Source organism: Hermetia illucens, chromosome 3, assembly GCF_905115235.1.
Source record: "Hermetia illucens chromosome 3, iHerIll2.2.curated.20191125, whole genome shotgun sequence".
Taxonomy (NCBI): domain Eukaryota; kingdom Metazoa; phylum Arthropoda; class Insecta; order Diptera; family Stratiomyidae; genus Hermetia; species Hermetia illucens.
In genome coordinates this window covers 138,279,012-138,306,081 of record NC_051851.1, presented here as the reverse complement: position 1 = coordinate 138,306,081, position 27,070 = coordinate 138,279,012, and the positions used below count along the sequence as shown (strand labels likewise).

The 27,070-nt window shown below is 42.4% G+C and overlaps 2 protein-coding genes across 2 annotated transcripts in view; one reads left to right on the top strand and one right to left on the bottom strand.

The window, feature by feature from the left end:
- The window catches only part of LOC119652270 (venom dipeptidyl peptidase 4), a 42,946-nt gene extending 37,007 nt beyond the window's left edge, over window positions 1–5,939 (top strand). Inside the window, exons 8-10 of the mRNA XM_038056254.1 lie at window positions 4,877–5,426; window positions 5,487–5,698; window positions 5,771–5,939. Of these exons, the coding sequence (XP_037912182.1) occupies window positions 4,877–5,426; window positions 5,487–5,698; window positions 5,771–5,878 (870 nt within the window). The 3' untranslated portion in view covers window positions 5,879–5,939. The remainder of the gene's footprint in view (window positions 1–4,876; window positions 5,427–5,486; window positions 5,699–5,770) is intronic.
- An 18,935-nt stretch (window positions 5,940–24,874) lies between these two features.
- On the bottom strand, window positions 24,875–25,750 carry LOC119652167 (trypsin eta-like). The gene has a single exon (XM_038056113.1). It carries the CDS (start codon window positions 25,748–25,750, stop codon window positions 24,875–24,877), a length of 876 nt encoding a protein of 291 aa, XP_037912041.1.
- Between the last annotated feature and the right edge of the window lie 1,320 nt (window positions 25,751–27,070).

Below are 27,070 nucleotides of genomic sequence, written 5' to 3'. Positions count from 1 at the left end.
CGAAACCGGAAGTGCCAGGGAATAGGTCACACTTTAACAAAGGGTCACAACTCCATTATTGGCTATTCCATGCAATGGAATCTATTATTCCAAGGGGGCGGATGAGTTGGCCATCTTAAATATACATAGCGTAGAACTGTAGAGGAATAGTGCAGACTTCTTGAGAAGATCTGGAGAAAGCTGAAGCACATTTCGTCGAATACGGAACAATGACACGTAGACGTGATGGATGCGCTATACTCCATTTAGAGGATATTAGTCGTCATATATATTTCAAATTGTAAAGCTGGCCAATTGCAGTCCTCAAAAAAAAGACCCAACACCGAGTGTGGATTGGCACAATAATACCAAGAGACCTATTAAACTTTTTGATGAGGCCTTCACAAGGGAACAGATTAGGTGTTCACGCACTTTAACTAGACAACTTACGTATTAATTAGAAAAAAAAGGAAGACAAACCAAAATACTAATAAAAGGAAGACAGGTTAGGTTGCTGGGGTAATCTACAACTGAATTATTTATTTAAACACTAATTTACAAGTTCGAGAGTTGGTGACGATGAAAAACGTGCAGGGTATACAAAATGTACAAGAAATCAAAAGGATGAAAACTAAGCAATGATGTATTCTATGCAGTCTGGGTCGTCTGTGTTGTAGCTTCGGGATAACAACAGGAGATATATTGTGACTGTGGCGCCTCCTTTGCTGATAACCATGTGATATAACCAATGGTGATTAGGATTAGTGACAATCTATAATATCCAACTGAGGAATGATGTCGGTTGGCATTTTGAAGTTTGGTAGGTAGTTTGAAAATTTGTTGGTTGGCAAGTTGCTAATGCTAATGCTGTGAGCTCCTTCAATTAGGTGATATAAGGCTTGCGGTTGACACCTTCCAGTAGCGGTTGATGGTTCATTGATTACAGATGGCATGACGAAACTAGAATAGGATGACCAGATAGTGTTTGTTGCGATGTTATGGCCTTCGATAGTAACATTGACGGTTATGTTTCAGGGTACTGTCAAGTGAAACATGAAGCAGCCTAGAACCTTCAATGATTATTTGTAGGGTTCCGGTCTCACATACTGCGATCATTCAGACTGACATTTTAATGGGGAAAATCCACTGATTTTAATGCTACGTTCCGTTGGTCTTGGAATTCTTATCACAAGTATTGCACGACAAATGTTTCATTTCATAGCGGCAACCAAACTGCCGAGCAAAGAGGGCAAAATCATCAATTTTTGTCGATTACTCCTTCCGATACTGAAGTTCATTCAAATAATCGCATGACCACCTCTTCCAAAACTCAGCTTTAGTAGATGGCTTACCAACTGCCACCTCGTTAGTAAATTTACCTTGAGTGGGGAGGCTCTGACATCGACTTGAGTTGCTAAAGGTTCGCCTATCAAAAAGTGGCAGGGGATCAACGCAATCGAGTCATTCGGACCAGAAGACATTGGCGATATTGGTCTTATATTTAAGTTCGTTTCGATTTTCACCAAAACTGCTTCTTCATAAGTGAGCGATGTAGTTGCTACTGTTTTTAATAATAAATGTTCCGCTGTAAACAAGTAAAATTAAACCACTCTTTATCCCTGATTCACTGCATGATATATGGTTACCATTCACCCCTTGGTGGGGTGTAGGACGTCAACCAACCTGAAACACTCTTCAGCACCCCCCACAATTTCCCAAGACGCTCGGACTCATCCTCTCTACTGCTCTGCGCTAAGTTCCCTTAGAGCGACCGACCCGTCGGCCATTTTGGGAGAGTGGATTGCACTGCATGGCGTTGCCAGCAAGGCAATCATCGCTCCTCCTTAATGTGTGACCTATCCACTGCCACTTCCGTCTTCCAATCACAGTGCGTACGAGTGGCAAGTCTGTACGCCAAGTTTTTCGTTGGAGAAAGTGTCAGGCCAGCGTACTCCGATAATATGACGCAGATAAGTATTGTTAAAAGCTTGGAGCTATTGGGTAATAGTGGCACTCACTTTTCATATGCTACTCCCATATAGGAACACAGCACGAACACTAGCACAGAACAGTCTCTGTTTAATGTTGATGTTGAGATAACTGCATTCTCGGATTCCCAAGATTTCCAAACAAGTGGAAGCAGCAGATCTTCAGTAACTGCTGATGCTACCATAAATAACTCTGCAGGGAAACTGTCAAGCCCAGCCGCTTCGGTCCATTTGAGTGCGTTGATAACCGAAATGATTTCTCTTCTGCATGGAGGAACAGTTCGTGACAAGCCATTTCATCCACAAGAGAAGGAATCTCACCGGATGTGATATGGTTTAGAAGCGGAGTGAAGTGTTTTTTTGACCTCTTCAGTTGTTCATCATCATGAATGACAAGTTGACCGTTGATGTCCTTCACAGGACCACCGAAGGATTTGCGACTACATGCACCTGTCATAATGCGGTATGCAATTCTGAAATCATTGACAGCGGGTGTCCAAGCAAAGTTCTGTTGGTGCCCGTTAAGCAAGCACAAACAAGTCGGACCACCGGAAGCTCGCCGCTTCAAGTAAAAGGGAGGAGCAACTCTCTATACACGATTTAATATTAAATATTTGGCAATATTTTTCTAAACTCTAAGTTATACATATGTACATACATATCAACGACATAGATACTGTATTCATCCTAAATAAAAAAACATCCTCTATTACTGTATTGATAAATTGATCTAACGCATATTCACGTATTTCCACTTTACTCCGTGCACGTACGTAAATTAAAAACCGCCGGTAACCAGGTACACACATGTCTATTATATTGGTTACTGCTAGCAAGCTACATAGATATACATTCACATGTCTACCTCGAGTAATTGACACTGATATGCAAATAACTAAAAACAGTCAAAAAAAAGGAAAACTAAAGCGTCCCAAGGACCACCCCGTTCACACAAGTTCACTTTATATGATGATGACGTCATACACGTCTTAGAGTGCAATAAATTTGCCTGGAGTACGAAATTTTGACCGTCTATAACTTTGTTAATAATAGTTGGCATATCTTCAAACTTTTCAACATGATGTCCTATCTTATCTCCTATGTTGCTGCCAAATTTTATATTTCTGGGATGAACTTAAGGGGGCTTTTCCGGTAAATTTCTAAAACATGGTAATATACTATTATTAACTTTTTTTGTGCAAATATCGGAAGGGATGCATTTTGAGTCCTAGATTTTATCTAAATTTCAGATTTTTCGGTTGGGTAGGTTCTGAGAACGAAAACTGTTATTTTTTCCTTTTTTTTTTGGGGCATACATTTTGAGTCCTACCTGTTTTACTCAATATCAAAAATAAGACCAGTTTCGGACAGTACTCTTCGTGAGAATCGGTTCAACCATTACCGAATAAATCGAGTGTGACAGACTGACAGACAGACGGGCAGATAGACAAACGGACAGATAGACAGACGGGCAGGCAGACATTGAATCGATTTTAATAAAGTTTTGTTCCACACAAAACCTTCAAAAGAAATTTGTGTGTTGATGTATTAAAATCATCATCATCATCAACGGCGCAACAACCGGCATCCGGTCTAGACCTACCTTAATAAGGAACTCTAGACATCGCGGTTTTGCGCCGAGGTCCACCAGTTCGATATCCCTAAAAGCTGTCTGGCGTCCTGACCTACGCCATCGCTTTATCTTACGCAGGGTCTGCCTAGTCTTCTTTTTCTATCATAGATATTGCCCTTATAGACTTTCCGGGTGGGATCATCCTCATCCATACGGATTAAGTGACCCGCCCATCGTAACCTATTGAACCGGATTTTATCCACAACCGGACGGTCATGGTATCGCTCATAGATTTCGTCATTGTGTTGGCTACGGAATCGTCCATCCTCATGTAGGGGGCCAAAAATTCTTCGGAGGATTCTTCTCTCGAACGCGGCCAAGAGTTCGCAATTTTTCTTGCTATGAACCCAAGTTTCCGAGGAATACATGAGGACTGGCAAGATCATTGTCTTGTACAGTATGAGCTTTGACCTATGGTGGGACAGTTTTTGTAAGCTGGAATAGGCTCTGTTGGCTGACAACACCCGTACGCGGATTTCATCGTCCTAGCTGCTATCGGTTGTGATTTTCGACCCTAGATAGGAAAAATTATCAACGATCTCAAAGTTTTAGTCTCCTATCTTTATTCTTCCCGTTTGACCAGTGCGGTTTGATGCTGTTGGTTGGTTGGTTTTCGGTGCTGACGTTGCCACCATATGTATTAAGATCACACTTGAAAAACGGAGATTTTCTCGCATAGTAGAAATAAGAAGTTGGTGTTGATTCCGAAACCAATCTTTCATTCTATAGACATATATATTGTTACGTATTTGCTTTACGTAGGCTCGTATCACTGGATCGTTCTATAACTTTAATATAAACGTTTATTTTACACTCAATTACACAATCATATTGCACAATTAATTATAAAACAATTCTTTCAACTCGAGGCGTATAACCAGCGCGTTGCCTGACTTTTGACTGACTGTCACTACTACGATTGACATTGACGCTACACATAATTTCCCCAAAGTGATTTTCGTCACGCCTTTTAAAGAATTGCGATTTGAAATGGGCAAATCTACACTTGATATAATTAGTATCTTAGCAAAGCTAGCAGAAGCCAAAATCCTGATTGTATCTGCCACGAAGTGAAGCATAATAATCAAGATTAACAAAATTAGACACTCCCAAATACTTTATACGTATTGCCTTCCTGGGAAGGCTGTGAAATAATAAGGCAACGTTTTTGACGTTATCATTTTGCAGGCTGTAGAGGATTATTAATAAAATTATATTAAATTATTAACATGAATAAATGTTTTCATCTGTTCCCTAACTTGATAAAAACTTTCAGGGCCAAAAGATTCTAGATTGGGAAGAAAACACAGCCTCTCGTCAGAAACTTGAGCAGTATCAAAAACCGCACTCACAGTTCCTACAAATTCCTGTTAGCGGTGGCTATAAAGCAATGGTTAAGTTGCTCCTTCCAGCCGAAATCAACTTTGACTCTCCCGATCCTGCAAAGAAATATCCGATGATCGTTTACGTTTATGGTGGACCTAACTCCGTACGAGTAACCGATGCGTTTTCAATTGGCTTTGAAAAATATTTAACGACCAGTCGCAAAATCATATACGCTCAGATTGATGGACGAGGTTCAGGATACAAAGGCAAAGACATGCTTTTTGAGATCAATAATCGTTTAGGAACGGTGGAAATTGATGATCAAATTGATGTCACAAAGGCTTTGGCCTCGAAATATTCATTTATCGATCCTGAAAGGATTGGAATTTGGGGCTGGAGCTATGGTGGATATGCCACGGCAATGGCATTGTCGAGAGATAAGGATCATGTATTCCAGTGTGGTATCTCGGTCGCCCCAGTAACATCATGGATTTATTATGGTAAGAATATACTTCCTAATGATCAGAAATAAAAAAATTAAATCATTTCTTTGTGTACAGACACTATTTACACTGAACGATACATGGGCCTTCCTACAGAAGAAGATAATGAAGAAAACTACATAGCTTCGGACGTTACGCAGGAAATTGATCAATTCAAAAATCATGATTTTATGCTCATACATGGCACTGGTGATGACAACGTCCACTATCAGCAATCGTTAGCATTGGCTAAGGCCTTGCAACTCGCGGGCATACTTTTCGAACAAGTGGTAAGTAAAAAAAAGATACTTTCATCCAGGCTCTATCCGTTATTTGCCCTAATTTCACTTTTGTAATTTCAGAGTTATCCTGATGAAGATCATTCACTTGGCAACGTACAACGGCACCTCTATCATACAATGGATCAATTCTGGGGCAACTGCTTAAGTATAGAAGAATCCGAAGAATGATTTATTCAAAGTTATTTTCTGAATGATTTTAATTAAAATAAGATTTATTTTTGATACATTTCGCAAAGTGTTTTTTAATTGATATAAAATATCTGTAGCTTTAGTAAAATGTCGGATGATGATGTCTAGAGGAATGCGTGGCAGGGTAAAAGGTCGTCTGCACTGATGTTTCAAAAACAGAAGAGGATTTTATAGTATGAATCAGCTTTCCGGTGAATTTTCTTTTGGCTGAAGTACATATATATGAATGTAGGAGCGAAAACCCGGGTGATTGATAGCCAAACAGCCTTGAAAGCGTTATATTCACCTTAAAAATCGTTTAGGAATTCAGAAATGGTTTGAACTCTACACCTAGACTTAACACTGTGTGACTACCCTGGGTTGTAATCTCTCTGTTCAATATGGCGTAGAGGAAAATTCAATTTTGGATGCCTTAGCAGGAGAGGGTTTAAGCTCTCTCATGCCGGGACTGGAACCAGCAACTGAAGTGCCCTGATATCAACAACCGGGAACAACCTTTCCATAAGGGTAAGTGACAAAGCCTAAATGTTGCTAGGCACACCAAACAAACATCCTACAAAGCTTATCATGTCGAAATGCAGGAGGAACTAAACATAACAAACTAGCTGGATACAAGCTCTTAATAGTTGTGTTGTAATCTGTAACAAGAAAGCGGAATCCATGGAATCTTTAATAGTTGATTGTTACCCCTGCTGATGCAATAAACGTCAAATTTTTTGTTCGGATGTGTAGCGTCACATCAAAGGAATCGCAACAAGGACACTAAACGACATCTGATCTCGCTTATGTAATTAAGTTGTGTCAACGGAAAGTTGCCCAATTTCTAGAAGAGACATACAAACAATAGTTATAGACGGTCCCAAGTCCGTTTTGCCGGGAGGTGACGTAATTTGCATTTGGTAGTTGCCTATTATTCGTAATTATAGAGGCTGATAGAATGAACGACGTAATGGCGCATTTTGTATTCAACGCTTCCATTGATGCGTCGATCGCTGTGCTGTAAAGCACCACTTCATCAAGGTTGCACTTCATTGTATTAACAACAAGTATTTCATAGCACAGATCACCATTTTTTAATGAAAAACTGCAGACAGAGAAGGATATCTAAGGACTCTAAACGGGACAAATTGTATCAACTGGTCCTCGAGGTTGGGCTGACCTAGGGTAGGGCTAATGAAGCCGTAGAAGGAGCCTCGGACAGGATGGACTTCTAAACGACCAACCCGACAACGATAATGACCCGGCAACGACAATGGAATAACGATTTGCGGATTTTCTCATAGAACGTGCGCTCCCCGTACAGACCGAATGCTGTTCAGTAGCTAACCGATACCCTGTCTCAATATAAAGGTGATGTAACAGCGCTGCAAGAGAAGCCCTGGACATGCACCCGTTTCCTGGAGAAAAGCCACTGCACCATATATTATAGCGGTCATCCAGTAAACCATATGCTTGAAACCTGCTGTTATAATATAAATATAAGCGAAAGGCTATGCACTCTGCGTTTGCGAGGCAAATTTCGAAATATAAGCCTCATAAACGTTCACTCCCCTAAAGAAGGTACTGCAGAGTTGGAAAAGGATACCTTCTACGAGAAAATTGACCAGACCTCGAAGCCTATCCCAACTATGATATCAAAATCATGCTTGGAGATTTCAACAGTCAAGTAGGGATAGAGTCCGCAATCAGGCGATACGTCGGCTCCCATAGCCAATGATAACGGACTACGGAGTTAGTTAGCAGTTAGCAGTATTGCACGAGACGATTGTTGGAAATACCTGGTTTGCTCGAAAAGCGGTCCATAAACATACGTGGGTCTCTCCAGACGGGACCACTTTCAACAAAATTGACCGCTTACTGATTGAACGCCGCCACCTCTCAGTCTTGATGAATGTCAGAACGTATAGGGGCGTCAATATAGGCTCGAATCACTATCTTGTTGGCATGGTCCTCCGGGCTCGAATTCCAATACCGTTTACAATCCCCTCTGGCAATCAGGTGAGAGTGAATAATGAAGCTATTCACAACACACCCCTCCGTAAAACGTATAAGGGGAGAATGGATGCCGGAATAACCGCAGCTAATAGATGTTTTTATTTTTATTTTATATTATATATTTTTTCTTTTTTTTTATAATAACATCCATAGGGAGTAAAGGTAATAATAACAGTTGTAATATTTACAAAGAAATAAAGAATAATAACGTATGTATGTATAAGTTACAATTGGAGGCAAAATCAGCACCCGTTCAATATGTACATATTTACAAAGCCCCGCCAAGAAACAAATGGCAGAACTGAACACGGTCACCGCTAACCGGCATCCTGCAGCCACCAGTACCAAGATCTCTCTTTTTCATCCCGCTTAATATCAATTACTCTCGCTCTGGAGTATCTCCAGTCGAATCCCGGAGCCCCCACTGTCAAATTCGGGGGGTATTCTATCCTTTTGTCCGTGGCCCGTCTATGTACGAGGGCGGTCCGATAAGTACTTAGCCTCTCCGCCCGATGGCGCTACTATCGCAAGAAGTATTTACTGTCGTGTAGAACATTCTCGTAGACGGCTACTGTCAAAATTTTAGTCGAATAGGACTTGTAGTTTTGTTTTTAGCGCGTGTAGAAGCGGGCGTGCGGGCGAATTTTAGAAAAATGGAAAAAGAACAATATCGGTCGGTGATTCGATTCTTGTTTTTGGAAGGGAAATCGCGCAGCGAAATCAAAGAACGCTTGGATGCTGTGTACGGTGACGCTTCTCCTTCGATGGCGACCGTCAAAAATTGGTTTAATGAATTTCAACGTGGTCGCACGTCAGTTTTTGATGAGCACGCCCCGGTGCCCCGAAAACGGCTACTGCGGAGAAGAACGTTACAAAAATCCATGACCTTGTATTGGCAGACCGCCGATTGAAGGTACGCGAGATAGCCGAGACAGTAGGCATCTCAAAAGACCGCGTGGGTCATATCCTGCACGAAATTTTGGGCATGAGAAAGCTGTCGGCGAGATGGGTGCCGCGTTTGCTCACTCCGGACAACAAGCGCAACCGTGAAACCACTTCAGAGCAGTGTTTGACGCTGTTTAAGCGCAATTCGAAGGAGTTTCTTCGTCGTTTCGTGACCGTCGACGAAACATGGATCCACTGGTACACTCCAGAGACCAAGGAACAGTCGAAACAGTGGACTTTACCCGGCAAACGTGCTCCCAAGAAGGCAAAGACTGTGCAATCGGCAGGAAAGGTGATGGCCGCGGTTTTCTGGGATTCACAAGGTGTGATCTACATCGACTACCTGGAGAAGGGCAAAACGATCACAGGGCTGTACTATGCCGAATTATTGAGCCGATTTGACGCCGAATTGCGGAAAAAACGGCCGCATTTGGTGAAGAAAAAAGTGCTCTTCCACCACGATAACGCACCGGCTCACACTTCCGCCGTCGCCACGGCCAAATTGGTCGAATTGGGCTACGAACTGCTGCCCCATCCACCGTATTCCCCAGATTTGGCCCCGTGCGACTATTATTTATTTCCTAACTTGAAAAAGTCACTCGCCGGGCTGAAATTTGAGTCGAATGAGGAGGTTATAGCCGCCACGGAAGCCCACTTTGCAGACCTCGAGAAAACGTATTTTTCAGACGGGTTAAAGAAGTTGGAGCATCGCTGGAAGAAGTGTATCGAGTTAAAAGGAGACTATGTCGAGAAATAAATCGCCACTTTTCAAAAATTTTCGTTTTTTTTTGGTAGGCTAAGTACTTATCGGACCGCCCTCGTATATGATACATAACCGGATCACCGGCAGAATCAAGAATTAGACCATTTCTGTCAAGATACACGAACGCTTCGGGAGGAATGAAGCCTGTCGTGAGTGTTTTCTCAAAATACCCATCATTTGGGTAGAACGGCTGCGAAGCCCAAGAGTTCTCACCATGCGAAGCAGATCGCATTATATGATTCCGAATGAATCTGATGATAACTGTGTCGATTCTTGGCACAGCAGCAGCTTCATACATCACTTCATTAGTTACATAGTGCTCATAGTTTGACGAAACAGTCCTATTAAGCCCCGTGCAAACACGCAGACATTTCAACTCAGTTACCTTCTTGTGTGCCGTGTAGGCTATCAGATCGTCAGCAAAAGCAACCAACGAACTTTTAGGAAATTTATTAAAATCGAAAGAGTTTAGTAATTCGCCGGCAAATACTGCAAAAAGTGTAGGCGCAGTCACTGTCCCTTGCTGTAATCCATTCAGAACATGAAATTCTCTGCTAGTAGTGAGATTTCCATCCGTAATGACAAAGCACTTGCCATACAGCATACTACACATCATCGCTACGAGGTGGCTAGGAAACTCATTCTTCAGGAGCCTGAAAATCAGTCCATCCAACCAGACGGTATCAAAGGCTTTCTCCATGTCTATGAGGCAAGCGCCTACGCACTCACCATTGTTAATCCGCCAGCAAATATCAGACGTTACCTTCGTTATTGCATGTATTGTCGAATGTCCAGATCGAAATCCGAATTGCGCGTTCGGCAATAATTCCTTCTTCTTGTTATGCCCGTTCAGGGCTTTCAATATAAAAACCTCAAACACCTTGCTGATGTTAGGCAGCAAACTGATTGGGCGGTAGCTCTTAGGGCTGGATGAATCCTTCCCTCTCTTTAAAATCGGGAATACTCGGGCTTTCTTCCATTGTCCTGGAATCTCCTGGAGATGAAGCATCAAAAAAGATCTTCACAACCACCTGAAGAACGTTTCCATTAACACGGTCATACACATACCTGAGGCTTCCCTCCAGGTAAATCAGCAACAGATCAGATTTTTTCTCTGCAGCAAGCGATGGAAAATCTGCTAGAATATGGTCGTCAGGTACATCATCTTTTCATCGACTTTAAGACATCTATGACAGCTTAGCCAGGGTAAAACTGTTCACGGCTATGAGAGAATTCGGTATCCCGACGATGATAAACTGACTAGGCTGACACTAACCAATGTGCAAGGCCAAATCAAAGCAGCAGGATCACTCTCGATATCATTCAACATCAACAACGGTCTAAGACAAGAGAACGACTTATTATGCATCCTCTTTAACCTGGCACTGGAGAAAGTGATTCGCGATGCAGATATTAATGCAAGAGGCACCACCCTCTTCAAGTTCACCCAACTACTGGGTTATGCTAACGATATTGACTTTATGGGAAGAACAACCCGAGATGTACAGTCTACCTTCATACAGATGGAGCAAACGGCGCGAGACGAAGTACATGGTAGCAACGTTAGCGCCAAAACTGGAAGAACGAACAACATCGAATCACATGGGTCAAGCGAAAACAATGAAGATAGGAGACTACACTTTGAGGCTGCTGAGAATTTCTCCTATCTAGGGTCGAAACTCACAACTGATAACAGCTATGATAATGAAATCCGCGCACGGTTGTTGGTAGCCAAAAGAGTCTATTTGAATTTACAAAACCGTTTCGGTCGAAACTTCTGACCATAGGACTAAAGTTCGTACTGTACGAGACTATGATCTTGCCAGTCCTTATGTATTCCTCGGGGATCTCGTTTCTTGGAAAAAAAATTGCAAACTCTTGGCCGAGTTCGAGAGAAGAATTTCTGGCCCCCTACATAAGGATGAACGATTTCGAAGCCTACATAATGACGAAATCCCAGAGCGACAGCATCCGATACGCTTACTTTTAGGAGTGGTCATGCGGATCTTATTAGGGATGGTTGTCAGGAACTCTGAATTCTTCAGTTTCAACCGTAGACCATGTTGCATGGAGCGATCATTTTAAAGTTCGATGCGTTGGACGATGTAGACGTTGTCATGAAACCACAAGGAAACGTAATAGAAAGGGAGACCAGAACATAAGGCGCTGAGTTCTGGAAGTCGCGCCTAAAAATAGCGTGAGAGCACTTACTTGGTAAACACCTGACACACTTCCAAGTTCGTTTTTTGGATCGCAATATATAGATTTTATCGCAGTACGTTCCAGACGAATTTGTGTGACTTGCTTTCAAACTTCCTCTCTAGATCAATTTCAGGAATATATAGAGGACTATATTTTCATAATGTTTTTGTCGATTACACTACGCGGCGCGTGTATCGCGTATGCCATAGTAAATTGCCGAGTTTGTCATTAACAAAGTAGGAGTATCTTGTTGTATCTTGAGTACGCTGGACTTTTAAAGGATTAAGCCACTGCATATATATTGTTGTCATTTATCCCTTGGTGTGGTATAACGCGCCAACCACACCTATGCTTCGTCATTCGCAGTTACCTCAAATGAGCTCCAGATCAACCACAACCTCTCGAGATGCCCTCATTCCACTGCATGGCATAGCCAGCCAGCTAATTGTCGCCCTTCCTTAATGTGTGAAATATCCATTGCCATTTCCGCCTTCCGATTACAGTGCGTTCGGGTGCCAGGACTATGCATCGACCTAATTCCTCGTTTGTAATAGTGTCAGATCAGCGTACTCCAATTATAGATAAGGAGAATACAATGTCCCGTTTTCAGTCCAACTCTGTTTCTCTTTTCAAATCTTGAGCCACTTGGCCAAGGTCCATGACTCGGTGATAGAACAGAGATACTTGTCCATTGAACTCCTCCATGCCCTTCGGACAAGGCAGCATGAAAAACGTCAAGTCAAGGAGAAACAATATCGGTGACAAAATGCAACCCTGGCGGTACCTCAAAATCTTCCAAGATTTTACTCGGTACATGTTGTATATGTTATTTCGATAATAGATCGTATCGATATCGATGAAGAGTAAATGAAGTGAAAATATAAACTCCGCGCACTGTTCCCAAATAATCTAGAGGGTGGTGATGTGGTCAATGTTGGAGGATTCGGAGTAGAAACCAGCCTACTCTCTGTCGACCAAGGTTTCGTGATGTTACTTCATGCGTTTCGGGATTATTTTATCCATTATGTTTGCGACGACAGGGAGCACGAAGATAGCCAATTATCCGATTGTCATTCTTTGGAATCTTAACGATTATCCCTTGTTACACTCTCTGGAAATGATCTCAGATTACCAAGATTTTCGTTTTTACTCCGTGATGGCCAAAATGATTTCTTTTCTGCTTGGAGGAACATTTCATATCAGCATGTTACGGTGACTAACAATTTCATCCACAAGAGGAGGAACTTTACCGGATGTGATACGTTTAAGAAGCATGGTGAAGTGTTCTTTCCACCACTTTAGTTACCGTGGATGGGGTGTCAACCGTTAACGTCTTCCACAGGACCATTGAATGATTTGCGACCACATGCAATCTTTTTCGTGATGAGGTATTCACTTCTGAAATCATTTTTCCGCTTTCTAACCAGCACAAAAGCAAATTACCTTTTGTCATGGTACACACTACACTGAACTACCCGGAATTTCACTCGGTATTGAAGTTCGAGCAGGTTTCGCCCACCATCACATGGAGCGGACAATAGAAACTTCAATCCTTTCATGAATCCGCAGTCAGCTAGATTTTGTAACGACCTTCGGTACGTGGCCGACGACTGCATAGTACCCGAGAAAAGAACATGTCCATCAATATTCTCAGGCGGGTTACTTAGTGTATCTGCCGTCCTACTGTTGAGGGACAGCTGGATCATACGAACGGTCGATGTTAAACTTGAAGTGACATACGCAACACTCAAGGTAATGTAAGCGATCATTAGATGGTGATCTCTTGTTACTTTCACCCAGAAGACAACTCCTAAATCTACTGCTGATCACAAAGTGGTCATTCTGTTTGCTCGTACAGTGTCGGTCAGTTTAAACACCTTATAGCAGGTTCTATGTTTGAATAATATGCCACCATTGACGAGGCAGTAGAAGCTTCAAAAATCCTCTCCTGGTATGATTACTCGTAGAAAGCTGACCGCGCAGATCTGCCAGCACCTAAGTCCACCTTAACTGAAAGGTCCTTTCGACACGCGGTTATTTACCTCTACGCTAGTCAAGCCTGAAAATATGGATACGTTCCCATGTGACATGTGTAATGTCACCTCATTGCACATTATTCACAAAATGTCACGTTGCGTTTGAGGCTGGCATGAACCTAAAGTGCTAAACTGCATTGGAGAAAATCGTAAAACAATATAAGAACAAATGCCAAAAATAAGAATAAAATTTCCGGCTTAAAGGAGAAGCCGACTACTCGTATTGAATTCCATTCTGGTTGAATATGAGAATTTCAGCTAAAAAATGGATCTGAAGACGCGTTAAATGCACCAGTATGCACTGGAGGGAATTCCGTCTCATCATTGAGTTTACCAATGTCAAGGATACAAACACAGATATGGCTCCAACTTATTATACTTAGAGTAAGGCCAAAAAAGGATTAGTTGTAACAGTTGAAGGAGAATAGGATCAGATATTTACCTTAAAGAGAGAGACAAAAAAGTCCAACCTACTATTCAATCTGCCACTGGAGCATGTTATACCAAAGTTATCTGCGAGCACAAAGGGTACGCTGCTCTATAAGTCCTGCAAAGGAAATTTTTAAACCCCTCGATAAAGCAGCAAATGAAGTGGTTTCTTAATTAACAAAAGTAAAATGAAAACTATGACGCAAATGGAAAATGTAGACAGTTTTGTATACTTGGGTGTGCAGCTAAAGAAAAATTGAACTGAAGTGGACGAAATAAAACGCTGAATTCAGCTCGCAAAAGGAGCCTTCTACCCAGTCTTTTTGATTTTAAAAGCTAGCTGCATACACAGGAAAGCAAATCCCGAATATACAAATCGATAATAATACCTGTGCTATGCTTCGGATATGAAATATGGACCAATCACACACTTCCAAAAAATTGGTCAATACCTTCCAGAGAAGGGTTCTGGGAGAAATAATAGGAGCTAAACAGGGGAACGACCAATGGCAAATCAGATACAACCATGAGAAGTATCAAGCCCTGGGCAGATTCTGTTGACGAAAATAACGCATCACTGCTCGGATTTCTAAATTGGAGGACCCGATGGATGGAGATGGTTGAAGGATTGGCATCTTGAAAGAAAAAATCCGGAATGGGCTGTCAGAGTTTCGACGATGACCAAATGGTTGTTGGCCTGGTTGGAATAAAATATGTCAGAAGCAAGTAAAAAATTATTGCCTGTAAAAGATTTTCAAGAAACTTGAAAAAAGGAAAAACATTTTTCATAAAATCTTGTGATTTTTATTAAACTTATTAGAAGACATGCTCAGTAATGAAACCCCAACTAATAAATATTCAGAACATCCATCCAATCCTGAAGGTCATCCTCCTGCTGGTTTACAATATTGAGAGGGCCCACAGCGACACCATTTTCACTATTTGCTGCTTCTATTTCTGCGTGAAGCGCCGACAGAAGTAGCGAATTCTTGATTCGCATATCGATCAAATAGAATTGTTCAATTCCTGACACGACGTTGGAGATATCCAAGCGGCTATTGCTGTTCTGCTTATTCTGCAATGCATTTGCAATCTGTTGCAACATATTCGAGAAGCTTCCCAGTTTATTGTTGGTTATAGTCAGGAAAGAAGAGGCAACACGAGTGCGAACAGGTTTTTCGAAATTTGGGTTGGTGCTCAGCCTTGTAAGGACTTTGCCTGATGTTTCGATGATTGACGAGAAAATGGCGCGACTTTTGTTCAAGAGAAGTCTGACAGCTCTTTCAAGTTCATCATGTTGTGGGTGGGTTACAGCGTTCAGAGATATTTCCGAAAGATCCTTTATGAAACTCTGCAAGGCAACGTGTAGTGTTCGCATCAAAGTCAATTTGGCAGCCAACAGATCTGCATTTAAATCGTCAGGATCCTCTACAGTTGAATCCAAGGTGAAGACATCGGTTAACTCGATGAAATTGGCAAATTCCTCAGTTGTTTTTGCGTAGAAATCACTCAAATCAGTAGCAATGCCTGCCAGCATTTTGCCACGAATTGCAAAAAATAGTTTCGCTTTATCAGGCGTTTCTTCGTCCTCCGAGAGACTTCGAGATTCTCCAACTTCAGTGGCATCGGGATCTTGATATTCAGTGAGCGCATCACTATCTTGGTAATGTCCACTCGAAACACTTACTACCCCACTGTTAGATAGTGAGACAATGAAAAGATAGAATACCAATCTTTGCTTCATCGTAAAACTACTAAAATATGAAAGTTAAAAATACGACTAGTACCATGGCCTATTCGAACCAACGTTTTTATAGCTAGAAATTGGGCATTCCAGCAACTGAGCAAACATTCTTATGCAAGTAATCGAACTACTTCCATATGCATTCAGCAATCTCTAGAGGTGAAGGCAGCTTGTCAGTGAATTGAAATTAGGCAATATTTAAGAATTACATGGAGAGCAAAGAAGTGAATATAAAGACAGAATAATTTTATTTAAACTATGGCTGCAATCCAATGTGTAAGTTCTTTCCACGGAAATAGGTCATAGCCCATGAAAAATTGTAATCAATAAAATGAAAGTAGAAAGAGTATGGAAAATGACACATGGAATATCTGAAGTTGAGCGTAAGTTATTAATAAAATGACCTGAGTTGAACTACCAATCAAAATCACAGTTATCCTGAAAAACGTCATATAAAGATACATGTTCACATCCTCCTTAATTGGGAATTTAAATAGCCAATAGAATTTCTCTCTTATTCGTAAAGATTGGCCTATGATGTATTTTTCCCCTCATATTACTTGATCGGCGAATACCAGCCTTGATCATGGGGAGGGAATTTAGCAAGGGAGATCCTTTATCCAGAGCTGAATAGTCACAGAAGCTGAAAGGTGGTCAACTCTAAGTATCAGGCGACCTTGAAACCCTCATCAAAAGTATTATAGCTTTGCCGAGATTAGCCTATTTTCCTTAGCAAAATAAAAGATCCTCCACATATTAAATTGGGACCCAATTTCAGTATTTAACGGATGAGCTGGAGCAGGCCAGTTCTCCTGATTCAAAGTTTCAATGAGCGTGAAGTTGAAGTCACAGTTTTGCCGGCGGGTAAGATTTTACCTGCGGACAACAAGGTAAATCCGGACATTACAACGTCTCCAGGGAAACCACGATTCTCATGTTATATGAAGGCGGAGGGGAAACAATCGTCCTAGCTTTTGTGGCTAAATGAAAACTAGAATGCCAGAGGTTTTCCGACGATGTCAATCCAAATAACAACAAAGGACGCTCAGCTGGTAAGGCTAAATATTCATATGCAGCGAAGTTTAAGGAAGCCGATGAGTGGATGTTGTATGATGAGGCCAATTCATCGGGTTACTATAATGAGCCGTGCGAACAGCTTAGAAAGGAACTTATAGTAGCTGTCAAGATTGCATCATCATAACCATTAAGTTTTCCTTTGAGTCGGCAGCGGTCTACCCTAAAATATTAAACTTCCGTCCTCCTGGGGGATGTGCTCTTGGCCCAGTTGTTTGCAGCAGGCCCCCTTGTTGGCGCTTCATAGTGGTTGTACTCATGTTGCCAACTCCTTGTGGCCTCAAGTGTACATGTAGTTACGCTATACAACTCGGGTGCCGTGTCACTTACTTACGACAGAGGTGTTAGATGGATCTTCCCTCCATTGGTATGAATACTGAGTCTTCAGTATAAAGGAGTTCCTAGATTCTAGGCACGGCGGGCCTCTCAAATTAATCCATGTCTCAAAAGGACCCTGGGATTATGCCTACGGGACAGGTACTTACGTTGAACCTATAAGAACTTCTTGTACCCCAACGGAATTGGTAAGCACCATGGTTAATGACCTATATGAAGTCAACAGAGAAGTAAAAAGATTCTTTTGTTCTTTGTCTATTTCCCCTACGACGAGTGCGAAGTTGACAGTGGAACATAAGAGCTGTCGCCTATGTCAAGAATAAAAGCATAGCGACTGAACTGCAGATTCTCAACCTGGGTACCCACTTTTTCAGTGCCACCAGGCGTATAGTTGGCAACATCTTGTTGGCATCCCCTGGTATGGCGGCTCTTGTAGAACATCGATCGATCAATATTACACTCCTAGATCACAGGTATATTGATGGGCATAGAACTATCTCCAACCGCTCCATTTCAAAATCCTATCTTCCGTGGAATGGGAAGCGTACAAACTGGTGCTGAATGCCCGAGTTATGATCCCTGGAGCACATTAAATTAATTGCTGAAATAAAAAAAATAACCCAGCTGAACACTAATCTGAGAAAATATTTCGAAAAGAGCTTCCCACTTAGTAACCCAAGGTTGTTTGAAATACCATGGTGGAACTCGAATTTTACATAACAGAAAGAAGAGAAGGCTTTCCAATAGGGAAAACGTTGTTTAAAGCGGGGGAAAACCCAAACGACAAACCTTCACTTAAACTGCGCTTCCCAACTCAGAGCTCGCAATCATATACAGCCCTGAACCCAAAGACTGAACTTCGGAATAATAATAATAATAACATGCCGGACATAGCATTGGTGACCTCCACATCGAAGCTATGACCGAGACAGACTTCTACAAGTACCTAGGAATTCTGCAAGGAACCCATGCTCGAGTTGGTGATCTGAAAGAAGCTCTGCTGTCCGAATTCCTGCGACGTGTAAAGCTGGTGCTGAAATCGCATCTCTCGGGGAAGAATAAAATAAGCGCGTTGAATGTATTCACCATCCCTTCACTGACTTATGCATTCGGAATATTGCCGTGGACGAAGACCGATCTGGAAAACGTCCAGCGGCGGATACGGACAACTATGTCCAAACTCCGAATGCATCACCCAAAGTCTGCCGTGGAGCGGATGAACCTGCCTCGTGACATCGGAGGTAGGGGCGTGGTTGACGTGGCGGCACAACATCATCGCCAAGTCGACTCGCTGCGCGCTTATTTTTACAGTAAAGAGCAGGCGAGCCCCTTGCATGCGGCTGTCTGTAAGGCAGACTATGGACTGACTCCACTTAACTTGAAGGATCGATCTTTCAATCCTCTGAGTGGGGTGAAGTCGGACCAAGAGCGGATCGAGGAATGGAAGTCGAAGGCAATGCACGGTAAACACGTGAATTGTCTTTGGCAGCCATTTGTCGATTTGCATCTGTCGAACAGGTGGCTGTGTGCTGGGGAGCTCTTTGCTGAGACGGAGGGGTTCATGTGTGCCATTCAGGATGGCGTGGTCGCCACCCGAGCTTATAAAAAGCTCATCATGAAAGAACGGGTGGAGAACGACCAGTGCAGAATGTGTGGTTCGGCGTTAGAGACGTTGGACCATCTCATTTCTGGCTGTACTGTTATGGCACCGGTACAATACATCACCAGGCATAATGCTGTATGTAAGGTTATCCATCAAAACCTTGCATATAAGCATGGGCTGATCACGGGAACATGTCCGGTTTACCGATATGAGCCGCAAGCAGTACTTGATAGTTCTGCTATGTATTGGGACCGACAAGTTCTGACTGATCGCCATACCGCACACAATAAGCCTGACGTACTGTTAGTTGACAAGACGGGTCCCTCCGCGTATATTATTGATGTTGCTATCCCCCATAATAGCAACATTGAACGGAAATACGTGGAGAAGAAGGTGAACTATGAGCCATTGGCTCGGGAAATCAAAGAAATTTGGCGTCTCGAGCGGGTGGTTGTAGTTCCCATAATATTGTCAGCTACAGGTATTGTACCTAAATCCCTGACGGCTTCCCTTGATGTCCTGGGACTTTCGCACAGTCTGGTTCAAACCATGCAGAAGTACACCATTCTGCATACGTGCTCGATGTTGCGGGGAGTACTCGACGGATTCTCCCACTGACCTACCACCGGCCACCACCACCAGTGCCCCTTTTAGTTTTTAAGTAGGTAGGATCGTCCGAGCCTAAATGCTTGGCACTTAGTGCTAGAATTAGGTAAAATCCGGCATCTGCCGAGATTGTGATAACTCGGAAATAATAATCGTTGGCGCAACAATCCATATTGGATCAGGGCCTTGAAGTGTGGAACTTCGGAATGCAAAATAATAATCAGCAATACGTTCACGTATGTCCGCCGACCAATTTCTTCATTAGAAATTGCATCAGATAGAATGACACCTCGAAGACAAGTGTTGGTGAAGACAGAGAGCTTTCGAGTAACCGTGATTGTTAGTTTTCCTCAGTTTCCTATACAGCAGTACAGAAGCAGCGTGACCACAGAAAAGATCTGGGTGCTGACATAACTATATTTGGAGATTTCAGACAAAGTAGCGCTGTTAATGCGTCGAACGACATCAGGTTCGGGACCACCGTTGGGAGGAACCACGCTCTCTTGATATACAGGAAAAGTACAATGACCCCTCATACTAAGAACATTAGTTTTGTTGATGTTCACCTTCAGTTCGACTCTACTTGCTCTACTTGTTCTTTCCTAATCCAGACCAAGGCCTGTGACTCGGTGAGAGAGCAAACAGATGTCACCAGCATAGTTGAAGTGTTTCAGGCAAAATGTCATCATCCACTGAAGCCCTCCACGTCCTTCGCAGTCTAAAGAATTTCACCGATGACAAGAAGAAATAGTATCAGAGTCAAGATGTAACCTTTGCGAACTTGGGCTTCAATTTACTCTAAGATTTTGCTTTCAGCTTCGAAAGCCACTTGGCCAATGACCTAGACTCTATGAGAGAGCAAGCAGATGTTATCAGTGTAGCCTAGGCATTTGGAGGAAAGATTACATCGTCCAATGAACCCCACCCCGTTAACGATAAAGAGAAAACAAATCGGAATACCGGAAGCTGGCGCTTCCGTGGCCGATTTTAAGGCTCATTATTTGTTTGTATGTCTGTCAGGCTCATTTTTCTCATAGTCACTTGGGATTTGGAAGAAGAATGTGAACCATGAAATCCCAGGAATACTGCGAAAGGAACGATTTTGCGTTGAGTTTGGGAAGTTCTTGCTTCGTAAAGCTGGTAAACCTCCAATTGAGCAATCCTCATATCCATATGCCTTCTAGATGGTATGGGGAAAATATTTGAGCGGGTAATCTGTAATATATTGCTCCCGATTGTTGAAAACCAAGGAGGTCTTCCAAATCGCAGTATGACTACCGTAAAGCCACATTAACCATGATACCATTAAATTGGTTGATATCATCATTATCAAAGGCACAACAACCGGTATCCGGTCTAGGCCTGTCTTAACAAGGAACTCCAGACCCACGGGTTTTGTGCTGAGGTCCATAAATTCGATATCTCTAAAAGCTGTATGGTGTCCTAGCCTACGTCATGATTCCATCTCATGCAGGGTCTGCCTAGTCTCCTTTTCTACCATAGATGTTTCTCTTATAAACTTTTCAGGCTGGATCAACTTCATCCTACCTATTGAGACGGATTTTATCCCAAAGCAGACGGTCATGGTATCGCTCATAGATTTCGTCGTTATGTCATTGTCTTGTCCAGTAAGACCTTTGACGCTATGGTCAGACGTTTCGAGCGGAACAGTTTTTGTAAGCTGAAATTGGCGTACAATTTTGCCCTCGCTATACTATCATAGACGGCTTTAAAGTCGATAAAAAGATGGTGCAACTGATGTCCACATTCCAACAGTTTTTGCATCGCTTGCCGCAGAGAGAAAATCGGATTTGTTGCTGATTTACCTGGTGTGAAGGTTCCTTGGTATGGGCCGATGATGTTCTATGCATGTGGGGCTATCATACTTAGCAAAATAGTGGAGAATATATTATATATGGTACTCAGTAACGTGATACCTTTATAATTGCTACAATGCGTGATATCCCCCTTTTTATGTATGAGACAGATAATGCCTTGTTGCCGGTCGTTAGGCATTGAGCATCAGTTGATGAACCACTTGGTGTAGTTGGTCGCCTCCATATTCAGCCAATTCGGCTGTAATTCCATCGGCTCCTGGCGACTTACAGCTCTTAAGCCGGTGGATTGCACGCTTCTCCGCTCGCCGGAGTTCGTGATAAATCTCTGTGCGTGCCCGCGTTCTTTGAGAATACAATATTCCTCAGTATGCGACATTCTTCCGTTCTGCTGCTAGCTAACATTCATCGTCAAACCAGCCGTTTCGACTCCTTTTGCTCCTTTTGTTTGTGGCCGTATTTATGATAACGTTCTTCAGGTGATTGTCAAAATCACTTGTTGATGCTTCATCTCCAGGATCTCTGTTAGCTACGGTTATTGCGACATCCATTTATAGGTGTTGCGGAGGGCTTTGTTGTGAATGGTTTTAGTGTTAACTCTCACTTGATTGTCAGAGGGGATTCTGGGTGGTGTTGTTATTTGTGCCCGGAAAACCATGCTAACAAGATAGTGATCCGAGTCTATATTTGCCCTTCAATATGTTCTGACATTTATCAAGGCCGAGAGACAGCGCCGTTCGATCAACACGTGGTCGATTTGGTTGAAAGTGGTCTCGTCTGTTGTTTGTTTGCTTTCCGTGCAAACCAGGTGCTTCCAACAACAATTTCGTGCGATACTGCTAACTGAATAATCCACAGTCCGTTATCATTGGTATCCCTATGTACGTCATGTCATTGGTATCCCATGAGAAAATGCGCAAATCGTTATTCGGAGGCCAGGTTTGTCGTTGTGTAGTCAGTCCAGTCCGCGGGTCCTTTTGCGGCTTCGTAACAGGCTGTTTTCCGTATAGCGTTGTTAGCCCTTCCCAACCCCCAATTTGGAGGATCAGTATGTACAATTTGCCCTGATTTTATGCACGGGAGACTCGCCTTTATCCTTCTCCATCTGCAACTTTTCGTTACGAAAGAACTCCCAGCGGTCACCACGTGGAGGTGGAGATAAGGTTTGGTGGTAAAGTTGTTGGTGTTAATTCAGCAGGCGTTTCCCAGGATTTATGTTCCACCGTGGGTACCAACCCACGTTTCGCCCTGGAACCTATGCGACCCTTTGACCGAAACGCAATTCTTGCAAAAAGTAGTACTAGTAAGTATTGCGTGGTGATGAGACAGGACGCGAGGAATGTATTCCATTCGAACAATTGGAGCCTTATACGGAAATCCCTGGAGACGATTGGTGTTCCCATTTATTTCGCTGTGTAAACCATCATATAGTACATAATGATGTATTTAATCTTCCATTCCGGAGGAAGTAACAGTGGTGGGCTACGTCTTCGATATATCACTGGTTGTGGTCGCAAAGCACCTAGAAGATACTGAATTATACTCATTCGAAGCAATCAGTGCTATTAGGGCCTGGTAACATAGCGGTGGACTGGCACAAATGGAGGAAAAGACGTAAACGGTCCTCACTATCAAGCAGCGTAAAAGAAGTTACGTCCGCATTAGAATTAGGAGCCATATTATCACTTCCAAACCAGCCATCAAATACTTATGATTGATAATAGTGGCAAAATTCAATTTTAAGTAGCACGTAGAGTATACTTTAAAAAAATGTCCACCATTAATATGGCTCTAGTAGGAATGATGCTACATGTAGGAGGGCCGCGGCATTCTTACAGACTACTTACAGTCAAGATGGATAGTTGCATCTTGCTGTATACCGTCCCAGCATATAATTTGAGTGAAGAATAGCCCTAAGTGTGGGTTCTGCCTTCAGTACCGTCTCAGATAATGCAGCGTTCTTTATCCTATGTTTGATGACAGTCAATATCTTGGCAGACGAGATGGTGAACATATGTAACGTCTATCGTTTCTATATCACAGGTGAAGAAAACCGAAGGCTGGTGATCAAAAAGTAAATGGCAACAGCAGTGGGCCTACTAAAAAAGGCTTGTTGGACAGAGATAGCGAGAGAGTGGCTGAAGAGAAAGCATGGGGAGATCTATTATACTCTCACCCAGTTTCTCACCGCGCGAGGGTACCGGCGGTGCATCTACAGGTTTAAATTTGACAACTCGCCTGATTTTCCAAAATCCTATTCTTCCTATGCCTGAGATTCGAACAAGAAAAAAAAACTTTGATGAAACTGTTGCTGAAGTGATAAATTTTGTCCTGATGATGCTCAGAGTGAAATTATGCGGTGTTTCCAACGATTAATTAATTGAAGTAATAAAAACTTGTTGTTTCTTTTTCGTTGGCGTGGGTGTTTATTTTATTAATTTGCAAGAATAAATACCCACACCAACGAAAAAGAAACAACAAGTTTTTATTACTTCAACTGATGATGCTATTACACCAGGGGGATTAGAATGCGATCAACTCCATCGTCTCAGAGTGAACTAGGAAAACCGGAAGATGTCAGGAAGGCGTAATTACGATCTTGTATTTAAGATTTCCCCTCCGTCCCCAAAAAATATGCTGGGTATAATAGGTTTTACAATTTTACGCTGAGTTTGCCTACAAATGATAAAAGGTGGGAGAGAGGGCTACAAAGACATTTAAGCACCTGATGGGCCCTTAACCTAATATAATGATCGTTGGCGCAACAATGTAATTGGATCAGGGCCTTGAAGTGTGTTAGAGCACTTCATTTAAGACCGTGTCGGTACACTGCAGGGCACAGTAGGAGGCAATGTGGTCAGCATTGCGCTCGCCCGAGATTATTACTCTGATTTGACTCAGGTACTCATTCACGGCTGAGTCGACTGGTATCCGACGTCAAATCATGATACAAATACCACTGCCGCCAGCGAGATTTGAACCGTGACCTCTCGTACGACAGCCTTGTGCTCTAACAACTCAGCTATCCGGACACCCCTTAACCTAACATTTCCAAAAATAAGAAATGAAAGCCGCGGCGGATGTTCCGATTAGGATGCATGGCAGGGCATTCACACAGTCAGACTGTGCTTCAGTTTCACTATCACCACACTTATCGCTGTGCAAGTGAGACAAACACAAGACGAACACAGACACCCATGATGACTGCGATTCGAATCCAGAGCAGTGAGATTGAGAGGCTGACACTCTACCGCCTCAACCATCCCGCCATCAAGATGTATAATAGCTAAATGTAATTCTACCATCTTTGGTAATTGTTTTGGAGGCGTTGCTTATATTCATCTACTAGATAGCGTGTATGTATTGAAATGAAAACAAAACGAATTCAAGTTTAATTTGGACACTTCTCATATCATAATAGTAATAAGGCATAAGCACACTTGATGAAAATAATATTTTTCTTTATTTGCTGAAGAAGTTCGTTCCCTTTTGATCCAAGGAACGTAGTCTTTTAAGCCAGTAAAAAGACTTGGCTTGGACGCGCTACAGTTTATAGCACTAGAATCGATAATCCCAGCTAATTGATTATTGCAAATTAATGGACCACCAGAGTCCCCGGTGCAAACAGAACTCTTGCCGGTGCTCATGCCACACACAAAGTTCGGGGAAGGCACTCCGTAAAACAGAATGCAAGCTTCGATAGGTTGAATCTCGAAAACAGCTGCCATTAGTGTCGACGATATGTGAAACTTTTCATTCAATCCCCAACCTAGGGCAACGCATTGCTCGCCGTCCTTCGGTATATCAAGTGCCAACTCAACTATCCCAATAGTCTCGTTGTCAATAGGCAAGTCTTCCTTCAGAATCAACAGTGCCAGATCAGGTTCCGAATGTGGTGATCTGTAATTTTCATGTGAGTAGATTGCCGCCACACGTCCAATAACAGCTTTCGCTCCAGCTCCTGTCCAGCTCTTGTCCCCGGCCACTACGGCTACCATTTTGGGGGGCGGAAGAACCATTTCACTATCGAAGACACAATGTGCTGCAGTTACCACTTTTCGGGGTCCAACTATGGATGCACCACAATGAAAAGCCCATCCTTTTTGTAAGTAAAGTAAAATAGCGGCGACGAAATTATAGCGACGAGTGTCCGCTTCCAAGCCCCGATGAAGCCGCTTCACTGCAAGAGCTGGAACAGCATCTGGAGTTTCAGTTGACCAAACGATGAGAGAAAGCAGAACAAGTAAAATTTTCACAACATTATTGTAATTTTGGTGGGTCATCACTTAAAATTTTTCTGACTGCGCTTTCATTTCTGACTGACTGAAGGGTGGATTTTGTAGTCGATAGCTAGGATTAAAATACATGCGATATTTCATTTCAAATTTGTAATATTTTAATCGTTCTTCAAGAAAGTTTTGGCTCAAGATATTTTGAATACACTTGGATAAATAAATACGAACTTCGTCCAAAAATTGGATTTATCCCATTGAAGGACGATCTGATACAACAAAAATTTCGCTTTTCAATATGGTTGAAATGGGTTATTTGAAGGTCGTATTACTGGATTTTCCAACATGAGAAAAGGAGAGGGTTTCTTATTTGTCGCTATATTCACGATTTGGCTAAAAAAATAAAATTGTGGATCTGTGGCGATTACATTTCATAGAATTCTGATGTTTTTGGTCGTAACGATCATCCAGTTACTCCCGGAAGGATTGGGGGTACGAATGGTAGGAGGAAGAACAAGGCCCTTCTTCTTTAACTCTATTAAAGAATTGCAACAATTGCGGAAGACGCTATTTTCAGACCGTTCACAGGCTTATTGGAAAGACAATTATCGCCGTGATTTACAAGGGGTTAGGACATGGATGGGGAGGAGTGGGGGGTTTGGTTCAACCCGTCTGCAATTTGCGGCTATAATTGCTTTACCAATTAGCTTATTAATCACATGAGAAAAAAAACTCTTTTTGAGCCGCCATGACTTTATGACGGGAGGCGACCACATGTTAGTTTCATCGGAAAAGGGACCATCACCTCAGCTTTCGTAGGTAGGGTTTTGCAAAGCAAAATTTACCGTGATGATATAAAAAGACTCCCCTTTAAAGCCCCATCATTTTTTAACGAAGGAAAACCGCAGGAATTTATTAAGGGGGTTAGCTCCTCCTCGCTTCTTTTTCACACCTTTTCAACCCTTAAGGTGACGGAGTTCAAAACTAACCCCTACCGATTTGATTTCAAAATAGTCACAATTTGATTCGCCGTAACTATTTAAGGGGCAGAGATTGTGGCAATTCTTCAACGGAGCTAGAAAGTAGGGATTTTCATCCTGTCCTTCCTATCTTGCCTGAATTCACCCTCCCTCCCTTATTATAAATTATCAGTTTTGCTGAAAAACTCATTTTTTCGGTCGAGTCTCATTTTGATTTGCGAATATGACAGGAAATAAATATGTCGCACGAATTATAGGTAGAAGATGTCATTAGTCTAGCAATGTGTTCCCATTCCCCCGGGACTGAGAAAATTACATTCTCCCTCTACTGTTCTATGCTATGTGTTTCTAGGACAAACGGAATGCCGCCGATGAAAAACTGGTGAAAGCT

Bases quoted from the DNA above. Each gene is read 5' to 3' on its own strand.
- LOC119652167 (XM_038056113.1), bottom strand. From the start codon at position 25,750: ATGACCCACCAAAATTACAATAATGTTGTGAAAATTTTACTTGTTCTG.